The sequence below is a fragment of the Plasmodium falciparum genome, assembly GCF_000002765.6.
Source record: "Plasmodium falciparum 3D7 genome assembly, chromosome: 11".
In the NCBI taxonomy this organism is placed as follows: Eukaryota; Apicomplexa; class Aconoidasida; order Haemosporida; family Plasmodiidae; genus Plasmodium; species Plasmodium falciparum.
The window spans coordinates 668318-690000 of record NC_037282.1 but is presented as its reverse complement, the minus strand read 5'-3'; the positions used below and the strand labels follow the sequence as shown (position 1 = coordinate 690000).

Sequence of the window (21683 nt, the reverse complement as noted above, 5' to 3'; positions counted from 1 at the left end):
AATCAAATGATATCGAAATATCATTATATTGTAAAAAGGTATTAGTTAAAAAGAATGCAGATAATATAATACCAAAGTGGTTATATTTTGTTAAAGGTGTTATAGATTGTGAGGATATGCCATTAAATATTAGCAGAGAAAATATGCAAGATAGCTCTTTAATCAATAAGTTATCCAGAGTGGTTGTTAGTAAAATATTAAAAACATTAGAAAGAGAAGCAGATATAAATGAAGAGAAATATTTAAAATTCTATAAAAATTATAATTATAATTTAAAAGAAGGGGTTTTAGAAGATTCAAATAAAAATCATTATAAAAATAGTTTAATGAATTTATTAAGATTTTATTCAATAAATCAAAATAAATTTATATCTTTAAAACAATATGTAAACAATTTTAGAAATAATCAAAAAAATATTTATTATTTCTCGGCAAATGATAAAAATGTAGCATTAAATTCACCATATATGGAACCATTCAAAAAACAAAATATAGATGTATTATTATTACTAGAAGAAATAGATGAATTTGTTCTTATGAATTTACAAACATACAAAGATGCCAAATTTGTTTCTATAGACACTTCGCAAAATGAAGATTTTGATGAAGCTGTATTAAATACAAATAAAAATGATAATGAAAAAAAACAATCTATTTTCTTTAATGATGAACAAAAAAAAGAATTACAAGCCTATTTTAAACAAGTATTAGGTTCCAAATGTTCAGATGTTAAATTTTCAGAAAGACTAACCACATCTCCAGCCGTTGTTACTGGATTCTTATCACCTACCTTGAGAAAAGTTATGAAAGCTACTATGAAAAATTCAGATTTTAATGATAATACTAATAATAGTAATAATATGAATATGTTTCAAAATCTACCAGCAACATTAGAACTTAATCCTTCACATACTATAGTTACATCTATATATCATCTAAAAAATACGAATCAGGAGGTAGCCAAATTGTTAGTTCAACAATTATATGATAATGCATGCATAGCAGCGGGGATATTAGAAGACCCACGTTCACTTCTAAGTAAGCTAAATGAACTCTTGCTATTAACAGCTAGATATGCATACCATTATGAAAAAAAAGACATACAAGAAAATACAAAGGATCAACCAATAGATGTAAAGGATAATACTATGGCTATAGATAATATTGTTAACACGAAAGAGAATAATACAAATGACGACTCTGTCATGAAGGAAGCTCAGTCATCCAACCTATAAAAATAATATGAAAATAAAATAAAAAATATAAACATTGTATATATATTATTATTATTGTTTACTATTTGGTTTACTCAATACATTTGTTGTTTAAAAAAAAAAAAGTATTATAAACATATTATATTTGTAGTTATATAAATATAAATAAATAAATATATATATATATATATATATATATATATATATATATATATATGTATGTATGAATTTTTTTTTTTTTTTTTTTCTTATACATTTATTTATATATTTTTATATGTGTTTCAAACGAATGTTCTACAAACTGGTAATTATAAATAAATAAATAAATAAATAAATAAATATATAAATAAATAAATAAATAAATAAATAAATATATAAATATATAAATATATAAATATATATATATATATGTATGTATATTTTTAATATTGACACATTTGTCATATATTTCTTCCAAAATATCTACCTCATTTAAAAAACCATGCAAATATTTCTTTTCACAAGAGGTTATAAAAACCAATTTATGTTTCATAGAAGCATAATAGGTAAAAAAATATATATGTGTTGAAAAATAAAAAAATAATATTAATACATTATCTCCATATTTCGAGACTGCACATAACATTTGATGTTATGACCAGTAAAATATGTATATTACATATATATTTTTTATTGTATTTAATAAAAAAAAAAGGAAAAAAAAAAAAAAAACAGTTGTTTTAAAGAGATTACACAAAAAAGGTATAGCTCAGTCTTATGAGCTTGAAAATAAAAAAAAAAATAAGTAAAACGAAATGAGCAAATTGGGTTATAAATATATAAATATATACATATATATATATATATATATATATATATATATATATATATACATGTCATATATGTATGTTAGACATTTATCATCAGTGAGAATATATATAAAAAAAAAAAAAAAATTTAATTTTTACAAAACCTTATACATATAAAAAAGAATCAAATAAAATCATTTGTTCATTTTATAAATCATTATATAAGGGCTCCTAATTTTTTGGTAGTTTTATTATCTTCCATTAATGAGTCTTGAGCTGCGACAATACGGAGGATTGTTTTTTTACTACTTTCTTGCATTTCACCAGTTACTAATATTTCATCTAATAAATAATAAGCTTTATGAAAATTAAAAATTAAATCAAGTTCACAAACATTACCAAAATATTTATCTAAAATTTCTACATAGTGATGTATAATTTCCAGGGTAATTAATTCGTTGTCGCCTTTATCTATACAAGCAATAAAAAATAAACTTGCATACCTACCAAAATAAAAAAATGAAACATATAAATAAATAAATAAATAAATATATATATATGTATATATATAAACTTTGTTACCTTTTAAAAACAAGTTTATATTCTCTCCATTCCACAAAATTACAAAGTTTTGGAGTCCTGTTTAAAGTTATTTGTGATGTTTCTCTTATTATTTTTGCCTTTTCCTTTTGAGATAAAGGGATGTACCATTTGGCTAGTCGCGTTTTTCCTTGTCGACTAATAAGTAATACAAAATGAATCATATTTTCAACAAAATAAAATAAATAAAATATAAAAATATATATGTATGTGTATTTTATTTTTAAATAATCATCCCTTTTAGTTCTATCCTTTTATTTATATTTTTCCTTTCTTCTTATAATTTTATGTAAATTCACAAAGAATAGTAACACAATTCAAAAATTATAATGAAATAAAAGTAATTTATATGGACAATAAAATAAATAAAAACAAAAAAATTTCTCATATATTTTGTAAAAAAATAAAAATATATATATATATAATATGTATATTTTCTTTGTCTATATATTTATATCATAATAAGAAAAATAACCATTACGCTCTAAATATTATACATATATACCAATGTAGTATAATATATATATATATATATATTTACATATATACATATATACATATATACTTTTTATTATTTACAATTATGTGTTATTATTTTATTTTACATAACACATACAAATTTATAAATATTTTTATTACAACATTTATTAGCTCATTAATTAAAAAACAAAAAAAAAAAAAAAAAAAACCAGGTAAAATAAATATGTTATTTTATATATAAAGTAAAAAGGTTAGGTATAAAAATATACATACAAATAATACAATATAATATAAAAATTACATTATTTTTATCTTATAATAAAATAATATAATAAAGAAAAAAAAAAAAAAAAATTAAATTATAAAAAGGAGAAACAATGTAACGCATATAATATTATTTATATAATATATATATAATATATATATATTATATTATAATGTATTTTTTTATAGTTTAAAAAAAAAAAAAAAAAAAAAAATTATATATAAGTAAATAAATATTTTTCTCCATGTATATTTTTTACAGCTTAAAACATTTTAGAAATAAAATATTAAGAATAACGAAATTAAAAAAAAAAAATAAAAAGAAGAAAAAAAAGAAATTTCGATTTCTTGTTTTTTTCTACACCATAATTTAAATTATTTTTGTTGCAAAATAATTATATATATATATATATATATATATTAATATATTTGTAAATATATATTTATTTAATATTTTACCGTAGTTATATAAATAAGAATAATATATAATATATTAAAATATCTCTCAATATAATATATACATATATTATCCTTATAAGGTATTATATATATATATATATATATATATAATATATATTGTATATTATTCAGATAATATATATTTATTATTAGCATATATATTAAGTGTAATAAAAATAAATATATTATTAAATATATATATATTCTTATATTATTTAATTCGTAAGCCAAAAAAAGAAAAAAAAAAAATTTAAATGTTAGACATCAATAATATATAAATATCATATTTAATATATATTTTTTTTTTTCTTTTGTTTCTTGTAGGGAAAGAAGAAAGAAAAAAAAAAAAAAAAAAAAAAGAATAATAAAATATTTTAAAAGTTCTTTTTTATATTTTGTAAGGTTTCTTATTTTTATTCTTATTCATATTTTTTTTTTTTTTTTTTAATTATAATTGTATACTTAAGCAGTCTAAAATACATATATTATTAATTACGTATGACCAAATTTTAAAAATAATGGGTATTTTATTTATTAATATATTTATAACTTGGTGTACTTTGAAAAAAAAAAAAAATTTTCTTTTTAATTATAAAATTATATATATTTTAAAATGTGTTTTTTATATATATTTTTTTTTTTATTTATTATTTAAAATTTTTTTATAAGCTTATAATCTTTATGTTTTCCATATATTTTTTTTTTTTTTATTCTCATAATTTGCATATTCTCATATAATTTTTATATTTCTCATAATTTTAAAATTCTTATAACTTTTATTTTTCTAATAATTTTTTTTTGAATTCCCGTAAGTTTTATATTCTTATAATATTTAAATCGTCATATTTTTCATATTCTTATTATTTTTAAATACTGATAATTTTTATATTCTTATAATTTTTAAATACTCATCATTTTTATATTCATATAATTTTTATATTCTCATATTATTTATATTTTTCTCTTAATTTTTTATATATTCCCAGTTTTTCTTTTTAATTAATTTATTTATTTATCTATTTATAATTTAATTATATGTTATCAGTATTATTTATTTATTTGTTTGAACTTTATTATATTATACCCTTTTTATTATATTTTACTTATTTATTTATTTATTTTTATTTTATTATTATTATTTTTTTGGTTTTCTAAATAATAAAATGTGAACCAAATAAAAATTGAAATTAAGGTTATAAAAAGGTACATAAATATATATTATATATATATATAAATATATATATATGTTTATTTATTCATTAATTTTTTTTATGAATAAAGTCCATTTGCAAAGGATTAATACAATCAAAATAATGACAAAAAAAAAAAAATATATACATATATATATATATATATAAATTTCAATAAATGCAAAAATATGTTTATATATATATATTTACATATGTAGTAATATTTTAATTATTTAAAAAAGAACAAATTTATAATTATAAAATAATTGTGTGCAATAAATTTTATAAAAAAAAAAAAAAATTAAATATACTATAACATATTATATTATATAATATATATATAAAAAAAAAAAAAAAAACCCAAATACAATATTGTTTGTAAATTGAACATGGTGAAACTTAGTTTAGCATCTAAATATATATATCCCAATGATATGTGTGAATTAATAAGAACTGTAACCGATATTATTGAAAAGAAACATGATGTAGAAGTAGATAAAAAACAATTATGGGATATCATTAATAATATTTATGATCAATGGATAAACGTTTCTGAAATAGAAAAAGAAGAAGACAAAAAAGATTATTATAAATTAATATCTTTTTTTACATTACTTTTATCTACTAACTGGTTTAATGAAGATCAAAATGAGTTGGAATATCTTGTAAATGAAATTTATTTTGCTCATATGGGTTTGGCACAATCATATCCAGAGGAGGAACTTACCAGAGCAATAGAAAATTCCCTAGGTGCCGAAGTAAAAAAGGTAAAATTTAAATAAATAGTTCCTAAGAATTATTAAATTAACTAGACTAAATAAATTATATATCTATATATTTTTATGTGTATATACCCATTATATATATATATATATATATATATATATATATATTATATTATATTATTTTTTGCCTGAACAGTGCATAATTAATAAGAACGATTTAAGTGTAGAATTTATAAAAGGAGATTATGGAGATGGTATTTTTGATGGCAAAATTGTACTAGACGTAAATGCTGGTTTATTTTTGCACACACAAAAAGATGTTTTGCAATATACAGGGAAATTACCTGTTGATGCGTATGAAATTGAACTAGCTATTAGTTCATTTGATTGGAAACAGCGAGACGAAAAAAAAAAAGAATAGATATAGATTCCTGACTTGTTCATGTAATATTTTTTTTTTTTTTTTTTTTTTTTTTTTCATTTTCGCATTATATCGCATGAATATATTTCGCTAGTTATTTATAATTATGTATGTTTTAAAAAATTTTTAGTAATACCTTTATTTATAATATATATATATATATATATATATGAATATATACCGTTTTAATCCTTATTATTTTGATGTATGAAAAGTTTATATATATATATATATATATATATATATACATGTACATCTTTATTTTTACATCTTGTTATTATTATTGAAATGCCATAGTGTGTACTATTAATAATAATTACACATAATCCGGAACTAACTTTCTGGAAACAATTATTTTTGTTAATTCGACATTTTTAGTTTATTTTTTTCAAGTAATTATCTAACATGTGATATAAAAACTATTCAAAGTATCAGAATTCAAATAAAAAAAAAAAATATGTTTATATATTATGTATTAACATGAAAAATGATAGTAACTAGAAATAAAGGAAAAAACGGAATAGGCATATACAAAAATGAAGGCATACAAAATATAATTATGTACAAATAAAATATATTTAGTGAATATCACCAAAAATTTTCTGAATCCATTTGTTTGGATCAATATTTTCCAAATTAATTTCATCGTGTGTCTTTTCAAAAATATTATCACCCCTTGATAAATTTTTTTTGAAATCGGAGGTTAAATAAGAATGCTGGACATTTTTTGTTTCTACTATATTTGTGTCTATAGATTTTGAACGTGTGGAAGCATTTGTTTCGTTTACAAACGGGGGTCTTATTTTTAGGTAATTACCTCCTCCACATCCATTATTTTTCTTTAGGAAATTTTTTGTATTGGATGTATCTATAAGGAATGAAAAAGGTAATAAGTTATTATATATATTAATAAATAAATAAATAAAATATATATATATATATATTTTTTTTTTTTTTTTTTTTTTTTTTTTCTTTTTGTTACTAGTTGGAAGGTTTTCTTTTGGTTGATCTATCGAATTTTTTTTTCTAAATTGTATTTCGGTATCACTTAGAATTGCTTTTTCTTTATTTAGTAATTCTTTATTAAAAATTTGTTTATTACTAAAACTTTTATGTTTCGTTGTTGTATCATTTTTAATATGACGTATAGTTGATTCTTCGTTTGGATTTTTTACACTGACTTTTATTCTAAGGTGGTTATTGAAATTATTATTATTTTTTGTGGTGTTTATATTATTTAATAGGTTCTTCCTATTCATATTCATATTCTTCTTATTATTCATCATCTTCTGACTACGATTATTATTATTATTATTATTATTATTATCATATTTATTGTCATAATTATTATAATTTGAGGTTGTACCTTTTAGTTTACCTACCATATGATAATTTCTACTATTCCTTTTATGATTATCTATAGTTTCATTGTGAAGAGTGTTGGAAAGATTATTCCAACTATTTCGTTCCTGAAATATTTCTGTACTTATATTATTTTTAAACGTATTATTATTTGTTACATAATTTAGCTCATAATTTTTTGTATCTTTATAATTGTCTTTTAACATATTTTGTTTTTTTAAATTATATTTAATTTTAATATTATTTTGTTCTTGGCCTTGATTATTTGTATTGTTTTGTTTTTGATTTAATAGTAAATGTTCGCTTAAATAATTATTATTCTTTTCTCTCTCATAATTATTATTTTTTTCTCTTTCATAATTATTATTCTTTTCTCTTTCATAATTATTATTCTTTTCTCTCTCATAATTTAGATTATTAGTATTGTTAGATATATCATTTTGAATCATCTGCACATCTTTATGTTGTATAAAATGATTATGTTTATTATTCTTTACAGTTTGTTTATTTTGATCTGTATTAAAAACATTTCTTGTATTTGATTTGAGTTTATAATGCTGTATACTTTCTTTTAATAATTTTAATTTCTGTAATCTATTTTTATATGATAGAGACCTACATCTGATTTGATTATTTTCTTCACATTTCTGAGGAATCAATTTATTAGAAAATTTAAATATTGTATTATGATCATTTGATTTATATAATTTTGTATTTTTGTCATAGTTAAGAGATTTTTCGTCATTTATTGGTTTATTATAATTATTTTTATTTTCATAAGAATATGAATTATTATTATTTCTTTTATTCAAAGATGTGGGTGAATATAATAGTTGTTGTTTTTTATTATATGTAGTGTGTTCATCTAAATAGTCTGAATTATGAATATTGTTTTTATCATTATAATAAATACTTTTTAAAAAATCAAAATATTCTTTGTTTCTATATTTCAATGAATTATTTCCTTTTGCATGGTATATGGTTTTTAAATAATTCTCGTATTTCCATTTTTCATATATTTTTTTTTTTTTTTCTATATCTAATTTTTTTAGTAATAAATCTTTTATAATTTTGGATTTTTTATATTCACGATCGTCTTCCTGTTTGTGTTTGTGTTTGTATTGGTGTTCGTCTTCCTTTTCGTCTTCACGTTTGTATTGGTGTTCGTCTTCCTTTTCGTTTTCACGTTTGTATTGGTGTTCGTCTTCCTTTTCGTCTTTACGTTTGTATTGGTGTTCGTCTTCCTTTTCGTCTTTACGTTTGTATTGGTGTTCGTCTTCCTTTTCGTGTTCATTAATTTGTACTTTGTTATTTATATGTTCATCATTTTGTACATATGTTTCTTCCTTTTGTTTTTGTATATCTATTCCTAATTTTGATAAACCTTCATTTTTTTGTTTTTCCATGATTTGATAAGTTTTTTTTAAAAAGGACAAATTTACATTTGTATCATGGCAAGGGATATTTAGCATATGATATATAAACGGTAGATATGCATTTTTTATTTGTTCTTCTTTATTTTGGTAATAGAAATAATTATTATTGTTAATATTTGATAGAGATTGATTTTTAATGTTAAAAATATCTTCTGATGAGTTATTCATGTGGTTTTTAATATGATGTTTAATATAAACATTGTTATTATATTTATTATTCATATTATTCATATTATTCGTATTATTCTTATTATTCATATTATACATATTATTCGTATTATTTTTCATACGTGTATACATATTCATATTACCACTCTTTTGATTTGTCATACATATTGTGTTTACATATCTGTTTATATAATCGTTATATATATTTATAGGTGTACTAAAATTATATTTTGGCATTTTCATATTGGTTGTATATATATTTTTCTTCATAGTACATTTATTATTACAAACATTTTTGTAATTTTCATGTTGGACATTTTTATTGTTCTTATAATTTCTTTTTAAAACAACACTATTACTAGTATTACAACCTTTTGTATTATTTGTAGTATTACTAAAACTTTTATCGCTATAAGATGGTTGTATTAAATTATAAGAAATGTCATATTTTGATGAGTTTATATTTGTTTGATTATTATGTAATGTTATATCTCTATTTTTATTTAATATATGACTGTTTGAAGATATTTCTTTATTTTCTTGTGTATTTACATTCTCCGTGATTTTTTTTGTTTTCTTATTTATTATATTTAAAATATGTTCTACATCCGAATCGACCATATTTTCAGTTAAATGTTTTGTTAATTCTTCTTCGTTGGTTTGTACCTGAGCATCTTTTGAAGTCCCTTTTTTTGTCTTTTCCGAAATAAAAAATTGATTTCTTTTAACTTCTTGGTTATTATTTATATCGAATGTTTTTAACTTTGCCGTTTTATTTTTCGTATCTATAAAAGAGATGAATAATGGATTCTTCGAAAGTTTTGAAGAGTGTGTATGGTCTGGGTGATTGTAAAGATTATTATTATCGAATGTGTAATAATTATTATCATCATCATAACCATCACCCTTATCATCACCCTTATCATCATCATTATCATCACCATTATCATCACCATTATCATCACCATTGTTATCTTTAAATTTTAGGACATTTATTTTTTTCTTCATATTTTTTTCGACACTTAAAAAATGATCCGTATCATTATGATCAAGAATAGGCATTTTTTGTTCTTTCAAAACATTTAGAGTATTCATTTCAGTATTCATTTCATTATTCATATTAATATCGTTTTTATTTTTCGATACATATATATTTTTATAAGAATTTAATATAATATCTACCGGATCCTTTTTTTCATTTTTTAATAATACATCATTTATATTATTCACATTTAATATATGTATCATATTATTCTTTTCATAATCAAAATAATCATACATTTTATTTTTAATAATAGTATTATTGTCGATATGGTTGGATAGATATTTATTTATATTCTTTGTTTCTTCATCATGTATATTATTAATATAGTTATTATAACCACAATAATAATAATTATCATCATTATTATTATTGTTATTATTTGACATAATATAATTTTCATTTTTTTGTGTGTTGTCATTTTTAAAAATTATTTTGTTATTTTCCACATTATTTTGCTCATTCACCACAGATTCCTTCATACCATCCATTCTAGATTCCTCACTTTCTTGTTTCTTATCATTTTTAATTAAAGTATCCTTTATATATGAATTAAGCTCAGGATACAAAACATAAAGAGGAGAATTTTTTAAGAAGACAGGAATTTTAATATTTGTATTATCTTCAAATCTTATAGAATTTACAACATTCGCTAGCTTATTTGTTTGTAAATTGTTATGAAGTGTATCGATAGGGCTGTTGCAATATTTTTCGTTTATAATAATCTTGTCATATTCCATACCTTTTGTATATTCTTCATTTAATAAAAATCCATTGGAGTAATTATTACAAAATAATTCAATATTATCATTATTATTATTATTATCAATATTATTATTTGTATTATTTATATTATTTATATTATTCATATTATTTGTATTACTTGCATAATTCATTTCATTTCCATTTTGTCCTTCTTTATCATATGTACCGTCATAATACAATATATTATTATTGTAATTATAATTATTATCTAATTTCGGACTTGACATAAAATTATTTACATTTTTTATAATATTCGTAGAACATTCCAAATTTTCTTTTATGCTCGTCGTACATAAATTTCTTGTTACTTCGAATTGGTTCTTTTCCTTTTCCATTCTTAAATAAATATATAAATAAATAAATAAATAAATAAATAAATATACAAACGAATATACAAATGAATATACAAATAAATACATACATACATATATATATATATATATATATATATATATTCTTATTATTTTAATATTTGCATATATATATTTTGCTACCATTTATATTAACATAGATATAGGGTTCAACTTTTATAAGATATGTAAATTATCACATGAGGGAGATATAAAAAATATACACATAAAAATATATATATATATATATATATATATATATATATATAAATATGTAAATATATTTGTATATAATGTCAAATTATATCATATGTAACATTACATTTTTCTTTTGTCATTATACGGAATAAAAAATGGTAAAACTATAAAAATTCAAAGTATATTATATTTTTTTAATTGCCACACAAAAAAAAAAAAAAAAAAAAAAATACATACATATAAATGAACAAATAAATATATATATACATATATATATATATATATATATTTTTTTTTTTTTTTTTTTTTTTTTTTTTTGTGATAATGTTAGAATGGTTTGAATAAACATATAAATTAAGCAAATATATTTTCTCCTTTTGTCTAAATAAATTTATGTATGCAACTCAGTTTATATGTCATTAAATATGAATATTATCACATAAGATATAAGTATGCATATACTACTATGTATATATATCCATATATACATATATATATTATATATATATTTCTTTTTTTTTTTTCTTTCGTTTTTTTTTTTTTTTTATTATTATTTTATTTTATTTTATTTTATTTATTTATTTTTTTTTTATTTTTTTTTTTTTTCTTCTTTTGTTAATCTCTCTATTTTAAATGGGTAAAAATAAAATAACGTCAAATTAATAAATTTACGCTTTATTAAATTAAATAAAAAAGAAAATTAAAGAAATAATGTTATTGTATAAATAAAACAAATTATATATATATAACATATAATATTTATCTTGTATTTTATATCTACGTAGAATGGTTTATGAAAAAAAAAAAAATAAAAATAATTATAAACATTATATATATATATATATATATATACATATATATATATATATATATATTTTTTTTTTTTTTTTTTTTTTTTTTTTTTTTTTTTATGGCTGAATCATTATAATCTCCTTTTTTTATAAATTAAAAAAAAAAAAAAAAAAAAATTTACTGTACACATTTGGGATACTCAAAAGATGTATTCGTAAATTTATTCGTACATAAATAAATATATATATATATCATATGATATATTCCGCATATTTTATGAATTCTATTATTTTATTATTTCTTTATTATTGCATGTAAAGGCATTATTATATATATTACCATTTCATGGTATTCCTTATGTTCTTATTTAAAAAAAAAAAAGAAAAAAAAAAAAAAAATGATTAATGAGGATATAAATATTTGTGGAAATATTAATATGAAGGATAACGATAGAGATAATGATAATAATGATAAATATAATGATAAATATAATAATAATAATAATGATAATATACTTATGAATGATTCCAATGGAGATCGAAGAATAATTAAGCTAGCTGAAGAAGATATTAATCGTATAGCTGCTGGTGAGGTTATAATTCGTCCATGTAATGCTTTAAAAGAACTAGTAGAAAATAGTTTAGATGCAAATTCGAGTTCTATAAGTATACATTTAAATAAAGGAGGATTAAAATCATTACAAATTATAGATGATGGGGATGGTATACATAAAGAGGATTTAAGAATAGTATGTGAAAGATTTACAACTAGTAAAATTAGTAATCATAAAGATATAAGAAATATTAAAACTTTTGGTTTTAGAGGTGAAGCTTTAGCATCTATTTCTCATGTATCCTATTTAACAATAACTTCTAAAAAAAGAAATTCTCCTTTTTGTTATACGTGTAATTATAAAGATGGGAAACCTACTCAAGATGAACCTACCGTTTGTTCAGGTAAAAATGGTACTATAATAAGATTTGATGATTTATTTTATAATATGCCAGCAAGATTAAAAACTATGAATCCTAATGATGAATATAATAAATGTTTAGAAGTATTACAAAAATATGCAATTCACTATCCAAACGTTTCTTTTACATGTAAGAAATGGTTAAGTAATACTGTTGATTTGAATACTCAAAAGGTTGGTAAGGGCATAGGAGGTTATGCAGGTATATATATCATAAAGAAGAAAAGAAAGGAACGGTTTGATGAAAACAATACTACCGATGGGAATTTACCCTGTGATAATAATATGACATGTAATAATTTACCACATGATAATAATATAACATGTAACAATTTACCACATGATAATAATATAACATGTAACAATATACCACATGATAATAATATAACATGTAATAATTTACCACATGATAATAATATAACATGTAATAATTTACAACATGATAATAATATAACATGTAATAATTTACCACATGATAATAATATAACATGTAATAATTTACCGTGTGATAATAACCATACGGATAAAGAAGCCACCGATAATCCAGACGCATCGTCATGTATGTATAACGAATTAGAAAAGAAAATTTTGGAAGAAGAAAAATATTTAGATGAGAATTATGAAAAACATCTAAACAACGTAAGATGTGTTATTCAAAAGGTTTATGGTAGGAATATATCTAAAGAATTAAGCACAATATTTTTAAAAGAAAAAAGTATTCCTACATTTTTTAAATGTTATGGATTAATAAGTAATCCTACATATAATGGGAAGAAGGGATGTTATATATTTTTTATAAATGACCGTTTAGTAGAATCTAATATAATAAAAAAAAGTTGTGAAAATCAATATTCAAATTTTTTGGCTAAAGGGAATTACCCTTGGATATATTTATCTTTACGTTTAAAATACGATATAGTAGATATTAATGTTCATCCTACAAAAAAAGAAGTACATTTTTTATATCAAGAAGAAATATCCATGTTGATAGGGAAAAAGATACAGGAGTTTTTAAAATCTTTTCATAACATGAGAACATTTAATATAACTGGAGAGAAACTTTTACAAACAAAACTAGATATTAATTCGAGCATGCTAGAAATAAAAAAAGAAGATAAAGAATTATCAAAATTAAGACAAGGTTTATTACATGATAATAACAATGTAATAAAAAGGCAAATTGATACTAAGAGGGTGAGAACAGATTTCAAGCAAATAACTTTGACGAATTATTTTGTAAAAAAAGAAAATATGATAGATGATCATCTTGATAATAACAAATCTGTTGATATGTTATATAATGGTGATCATAATGGTGATGCTAAACAGATTGATTTATATGAACATAATGATGAGTACAACAAAACCTATGATCAGACAAATATAAGGGCAAATCTTCATATGAATTACAATAATAATAATAACAAAATAGAGGAAAAGGAATATGAAATATTAAAATTAAAAGGGCCTAATAGTGTTTTATACAATACCCAAATAGATAAACATATTAGTAACAAAATATATGATAGAAAATATCCATGTGAAGCAGATGAAATATCTAGTATAAAGAAATTAAAAATGATTTGTGAAGAAAAAGAAAAAAAAGAATTAACAGAATGTTTAAAAAATTCCATATATGTAGGACCTGTTGATAATATGCATAGTTTAATACAATATAAAGAAAAATTATTATTAATAAAAATGCCGCTTATAATAAAAGAAGTTACATATCAATCTATATTAAATAGATTAGGTAAGATACCACCTTTTGAATTTGATCCACCTATACCTTTATATGATTTATTATTAGTAGCTGTTAATAATTCTTATTCTGGTTTTTATGAAAATCCAAATTATGCGAATAAGAATATAGAAAAAGTATGTAATGAATTGGAACAAATATTTTATACGTATAATGAAATGTATTCAGATTATTTTTCAATAATTATTGAAGATGGTTGTATTGTTACTTTTCCAGCTTGTTGTGGAGAATATTTCCCAGGACAAGAATTTCTACCTTTCTTATTTTTACGATTAGCTACACAAATTGATTATTCAAAAGAAATTAATTGTATTAATGGTATATGTTATTTACTAGCGAATTTTTATTCGAAAATTACCTTATTGAACGATAAAGAATGGACATACCAAGATGATCTTCTTATGATTCAAGAAAAAGAAAAAGAAATACAAATGTTGTTAAACAAAAGTAATAAACATATTAACAATTCAAATCATCATAATCAACATTATGATGAAACAAATCTTGATTATATTCTAGGAGATGAATCGGTAGTAGATATTAATAAACATTTATCCGTATCTAGAAATATTAATCTAGTTTTTGAAAAATATTTTTTTCCTATGATACAATTAAATAATATTATGAAAATACCTACCACATTTTCAAATAATGGATATATAATAGAATTAACTTCACTCAATCAGCTCTACAAAATTTTTGAACGTTGCTAAAGGGTTTTTTTAATTTACATAAATTTCTCCAAAATTAACTATTCCCACAAAAAAAAAAAAAAAAAAAAAAAAAAAAAAAATATATATATATATATTATATGTGTGTAATATGTATGCTTATACAATTTATTACTTATATTATTATAACAATAAAATGGCCTCACTATTTTATAATTAATTAAATAAATATAAAATATAAAATATATACATATATATATATATATATATATATGCTTAACAATCCGAATGTTATATTATTATTTTTTTTTTTTAATTGTGAAAATTTTTTAATTAATTTATCTACTTATATAATATATATATATATATATATATATATGTGTATATATCTTATAAATAAAAACGTATATTTTTTTTTATTTTAAAATATCTTCAATGATTATAATAAAATGGTGATCCTAATGCCATATTGTAAATATAATCATCTTTTTATCAAACCAAAGAACATATTCGTTTCTATAATTATGGAAGTAACAATATATCCATATATATTAAAAATTACTAAAATAATAAAGGATAAGACGAAAATAAAATTGATATATAAATAAATAAATAAATATATATATATATATATATATATATATATGATTATATATTTATCAATTTTATTTTTGTTAAAACGGAAATATTTTACATAAAACTAAATACATAAAAAAGATGTTTCTTACATCTTTATATGTGTAACCTGTTTATAGGTTTAACAATAAAAAATTATATATAAATAAGTTTGTTTATTTTATTCTTATTTTTATTTATTTATTTATTTTTTTTTTTTTTGAGCAATATTTCTCCACACATGGGATAATAATAAATATATTTTTTTTTTTTTTTTTTTTTTTTTTTGTCATATACACATATATACATTTTGACCTTTTTGTATTATTGAGGTGCTTATTTTAAACTGTTATTTTTACTTAGTAGATATGAAAGAAAAAAAAAAAGAAAAGAAAAGAAAAGAAACAGATTACCACAAGAATAATTAATTAAAATATTATATATATTTTTATGTGTACTTTTTTTATTTTTATAAAATTATGCTATTACATATTTTTTTTGAAAAAAAAAAAATATATATATATAAAATATTACATGTAGCACCATATATTTTTTTTTTTTTTTTAAATATGTAAATAAAACGTACGCTCCTAAATAATATTATATATATATAATATATTTTTGGATAAAATACATATAAAATATTTATAAATATATTATTATTATTATTATATATATCATATAATAATAAAAAAAATGTGCTCTTTTTTACTATATATATTTTTATATATAATAAATATAACATATTATTATTATATTTTTATATTATATTCTTAATGGAAATATATAATAATAAATAATAACTTTTTCTTTCATATATAAAAATATATTATATATATAATATATATATATATATATATATCATGATATTATTTAAATATATTATGTATATATATAAATAAATATATATATTAATAAATATAAAATACATAAAAAAAATTATAAGAAAATATTGTATATTATATAATATGTACAAAAAATATATATATACTATTATATAATGCAAAGATGTGGTATTTTATAATATATATATTATATATATATAATATACATTTTATATTATTTCAATAAAATATATATATTATATAATTATATATAATAATAATAATTGTTATTATTATATTATTATAAATATATAATTAAAATAAATATTATATATGTAATATTTTTTTTTTATTTATTAATTTCATATAATAAATATATGAATATATTATATATATATATTTTTTTTATATTAATAATTATATAATATCCATCAAAAATTATCCTTTGCGTTTCTTTTTATTACAATTTTTTTTTTTTTTTTTTTTTTTCATATTATTTAATAATAACCTTTTTTTTCTTTCCCCCTTTTTCTGAGATTATAAATTAATATATATATATATATATATATATAATATAATATAATAAAATAAAATATATATTTTTTTTATTTCCATTATTTTTATTTTTGCTCTAATTTCTTTCCTTCTTTGCTTATTTTTCTAAAAAAAAAAATTTTATTTTTATTTGTTTAAAATATAATATAAGGAAAAAAAAAAAAAAAAAAAAAAAAACTTCTTTTTTACATAGATCATAATAAAAAAAAAAAAAATAAACAATAATTTTATAGTTGTATTATTATATATAATATAAATACCTAAATAATATATTATAAAGTAAGGGGAAAAATATAAAAATAAAAATAATCTTAAAGGAGTGAATAATTTATAAAGTGTATAATAATATTATATATATATATATATATATATTTATATATTTATATATTGAGATATATGTAAAAAATTTATAAACAATATATGATTATTACTTATTAATTCTACGATATATGCATATATTATTATTAATATTATTAATATTTCATTTCCATTTTTATAACTTTTTTTCTTATGTGAAATGAAAAAAGGAAAAAATTTGTATATTAGTACTTTACATACATATTTTAACATATTATATTTCATTTATATATATAATATTTATTTTTTAAATTTTAAAGGGGAAAAAAATTAAATAGATTAAAACTATATATATTTATATGTATGTATATATAATATTTATATGTTTCTATTATATATACGTATATTTTTGTATATAACACATAAGCAATATGTCAGTTGATATTATAAATTAAATATATATTTACAACATTATAGTCTTATTTTAATATATCTTTTTTTTTTTTTTTCTTTTTATTAGATACAATTTAAAAAATGGATTCACAAGAATATATTCCACAATATAAATTAATCTTAGTCGGTGATGGTGGTGTTGGCAAAACAACCTTTGTGAAAAGACACTTGACTGGAGAATTTGAAAAAAAATATATACGTAATGAAAAGGAGAAATAATAAAATGGGAACATTAATATATATATATATATATATATATATATATTTATTTATTTATTTATATGTTTACATATATATTTATATTTATTTTTTATATTTTTGTATTTATTTATTTTATTATAATTTTTTTTTTTTTTTAGCTACTCTTGGTGTGGAAGTTCACCCCTTAAAATTTCAAACAAACTTTGGAAAAACTCAATTTAACGTATGGGATACTGCAGGACAAGAAAAGTTTGGTGGTTTAAGAGATGGATATTATATAAAAAGTGATTGTGCTATAATTATGTTTGATGTATCTTCTCGTATTACTTACAAGAACGTTCCAAATTGGTATAGAGATATTACAAGAGTGTGTGAAACAATTCCTATGGTTTTAGTTGGAAACAAAGTTGATGTTAAAGACAGACAAGTAAAATCAAGGCAAATTCAATTTCACAGAAAAAGGAATTTACAATACTACGATCTATCTGCAAGATCAAATTACAATTTCGAAAAACCTTTCTTATGGTTAGCTAGGAGATTGTCCAACCAACCAAATCTTGTTTTCGTAGGAGAACATGCTAAAGCACCAGAGTTCCAAATTGATCTAAATATTGTAAGAGAAGCTGAAAAAGAATTAGAGCAAGCAGCAGCTGTAGCTATTGATGAAGAAGATATTGAAAATTAAATAAATAGAAAAAAAAAAAAAAAAAAAAAAAAAAAGGGGAAACAGCCAAAATGGAATGAAAAAAAAAAAAAAAAAAATAGAACAAAACAGCCAAAATGAAATAATAAAAAAAAAAAAAAAAAAAAAAAAAAAAAAAAACTTAAATTAATCTACCAAATCTATAGACACACATATATATATATATTGTAATAAGATACAATTTAGTACCATTTGTCAGACCTTTTAAGATTTGCATATTTATATGCATAATGACTACACTGAAATATATACATATATATATATATAAATATGTATATTTTTGAAATAAAAACATATGTATGCAAAATTATACATGAATTTATGTGTGAATGTATATGTAAATGCATATATTAATATATACATATATATATATTGTTATATATATATATATGTTGAAAAAAAAAAAAAAATGTGCTAGCTATATATATTGAAAAATTAAAAATTGTTAAACATATCTTGTCAAGATCATTTAGTTGTATATATATATATATATATATATATATATAAATCTTTTTTTTTTTTTTTTTTTTTTTTTTTTATATAAATACTAATACTATAAAAAAAAAAAAAAAAAATTGTATTCATATTATTATGTGGTTTTTCAAATAACATTTTTTCAAAGCTTTATATGCATATGTGCGCGCATGTATATTTTAAATAATCTCTTTATTTTAAAAATCATATTTAAATAATTTTAATGAAGTTATTTAATTTATATATATTATATATAGATTACAGTTTACACATTTGTCAAAGTAAATGACAAAGGGACAATAAACAAATAAAAATATATACAAATGTGTATATATATATATATATATATATTTAAAAAAAATATTATGTGTATTTAAGAATAAAAGGATAAAATTATTTAAATTTATAACACAAAAAGCAATTTTTGTGATTTCCAAAAGGGAATTTTTTATATTACTTAGAATGTGAACAAGTAATATATTAAAAAATTTGTTGGTTTTTTTGTACAAACTAGAAAAAAAAAAAAAAATTAAAAAAAATGAAATAAATAAATAAAAGTATATTTATTTCATGTAATCTTTTTAATATAATACATAGTTAGATATGAAGGATTATTACTTTCTATGAAGCATACATATAAAAATATGACTACTACATAACACAATACAAAAGGTTATTGTTTTCTGTCTAAAGAATTAAATAAAATATTAACAAAATACAAAATGCTTCAATCATAATCACGCTTATTGAATTTCCTTTGCTGTCGCTTCTTCTTTTGATTAATTAAATTATCTTTGTATTTTTTTATCTGTAAATAATTATAATAATGTAAAAATATATATATATATATATATAAAATATATAAACATATATATGTTGCGTCACCTGTTCATCAGACTTAATTAAATGAATAAAATCTTTTATACATGTATGTTTAATTTTTTCTTTATAATTCTAAAACATTAAACAAACAATATATGTATTATTAATTATATATATATATATATATATATATATATTTATTTATTTATATAAGTAGGAAGAAATATCATTTGAACATTGTCAAATAGTGTATCATTTTCCTTACTTCGGCTTCTTCAAGAATATGTTTAAGTTTGTCAGCACATATTTTATAGTTAGATATTTGTGAAGACGTTTCTGTAGAATTCAATATATATAATATATATATATATATGTATATTTTTATAAATCATAATTTTTCAAATTTTATAATAACATATAATTAACATGATACATTGTATTATATATAATAATTTAAAACTATCTGTATATATTCATAGTTTGCAAACCTTCAGATTCAATTATGAGATCGTTGTTTTTGCTCAGTTTATTTTTATAAATCTTTCTGTGATTGTATTAAACAAAATTTATATATATTATAAAGTATGTATATTAATGGGCATAATTCAAAAATATGGGGAGAGAAGTACTTTTTCTTTATATTTTATTTTTATTATTATTTTTTTCTTTACTTTAAATTTTCTTTAACATTTAGAGGAATCCATTTAGCATCATCCACATTAAATCGGATTTGTACTTTCGTTTCAGCCTTTGAAAATATACACATATATATATATATATATATATATATATATATATATATATATATGTATATATGTATATGTATTCACATGTACATGTAAATATTTATATACACATATATTTGATTATATTATGCATAAAAAAAAAACCTATGTGAATTTCACATTTTTCCTATTTCACCTTATTGACACTTTGTCCTCCTGGACCTGATGAACGTGCTGTAATTTTTTGAATTTGATTAAAGGGAATTTCAAAAGATAGTAAAAAATATCTACTTAATGCAAACATTCTTTTAAATTATAATGGCTAGCCATTTTTTATATATACAATGAAGAAAA

General features: G+C 18.8%; 7 protein-coding genes across 8 annotated transcripts in view; 4 read left to right on the top strand and 3 right to left on the bottom strand.

Moving 5' to 3' along the window:
* The window catches only part of PF3D7_1118200 (heat shock protein 90, putative), a gene marked incomplete at both ends in the record, with an annotated part of 2793 nt that extends 1558 nt beyond the window's left edge, over positions 1-1235 (top strand). The window contains one exon of the mRNA XM_001347823.1: positions 1-1235. This exon is cut by the window's left edge and continues 1558 nt beyond it. Within this exon, the coding sequence (XP_001347859.1) occupies positions 1-1235 (1235 nt within the window).
* Positions 1236-2219: 984 nt separating this feature from the next.
* On the bottom strand, positions 2220-2766 carry PF3D7_1118100 (AP-1 complex subunit sigma, putative; the record flags this gene model as incomplete). The annotated part of the gene is made up of 2 exons (XM_001347822.1): positions 2220-2505; positions 2585-2766. The coding sequence occupies 2 exons, from the start codon at positions 2764-2766 to the stop codon at positions 2220-2222; spliced, it is 468 nt and encodes a 155-aa protein (XP_001347858.1).
* A 2618-nt stretch (positions 2767-5384) lies between these two features.
* PF3D7_1118000 (conserved Plasmodium protein, unknown function) lies at positions 5385-6141 on the top strand (the record flags this gene model as incomplete). Its single annotated transcript, XM_001347821.1, has 2 exons — positions 5385-5762; positions 5917-6141. 2 exons carry the CDS (start codon positions 5385-5387, stop codon positions 6139-6141), a joined length of 603 nt encoding a protein of 200 aa, XP_001347857.1.
* Positions 6142-6719: 578 nt separating this feature from the next.
* Positions 6720-11249, bottom strand: PF3D7_1117900 (conserved Plasmodium protein, unknown function; the record flags this gene model as incomplete). The annotated part of the gene is made up of 2 exons (XM_001347820.2): positions 6720-7009; positions 7124-11249. 2 exons carry the CDS (start codon positions 11247-11249, stop codon positions 6720-6722), a joined length of 4416 nt encoding a protein of 1471 aa, XP_001347856.2.
* A 1402-nt stretch (positions 11250-12651) lies between these two features.
* Positions 12652-15702, top strand: PF3D7_1117800 (DNA mismatch repair protein MLH; the record flags this gene model as incomplete). The annotated part of the gene is made up of 1 exon (XM_001347819.1): positions 12652-15702. One exon carries the CDS (start codon positions 12652-12654, stop codon positions 15700-15702), a length of 3051 nt encoding a protein of 1016 aa, XP_001347855.1.
* Positions 15703-18485: 2783 nt separating this feature from the next.
* Positions 18486-19290, top strand: PF3D7_1117700 (GTP-binding nuclear protein RAN/TC4; the record flags this gene model as incomplete). The annotated part of the gene is made up of 2 exons (XM_001347818.1): positions 18486-18603; positions 18764-19290. 2 exons carry the CDS (start codon positions 18486-18488, stop codon positions 19288-19290), a joined length of 645 nt encoding a protein of 214 aa, XP_001347854.1.
* Positions 19291-20509: 1219 nt separating this feature from the next.
* Positions 20510-21633, bottom strand: PF3D7_1117600.1 (peptidyl-tRNA hydrolase ICT1; the record flags this gene model as incomplete). 2 transcript variants are annotated; one of them, XM_001347817.2, is made up of 6 exons in its annotated part: positions 20510-20590; positions 20668-20736; positions 20870-20940; positions 21093-21148; positions 21276-21352; positions 21526-21633. In XM_001347817.2, 6 exons carry the CDS (start codon positions 21631-21633, stop codon positions 20510-20512), a joined length of 462 nt encoding a protein of 153 aa, XP_001347853.2. The 2 variants fall into 2 exon arrangements, with proteins under 2 accessions (XP_001347853.2, XP_024329123.1); XM_024473316.1 differs by lacking the exon at positions 20668-20736.
* Between the last annotated feature and the right edge of the window lie 50 nt (positions 21634-21683).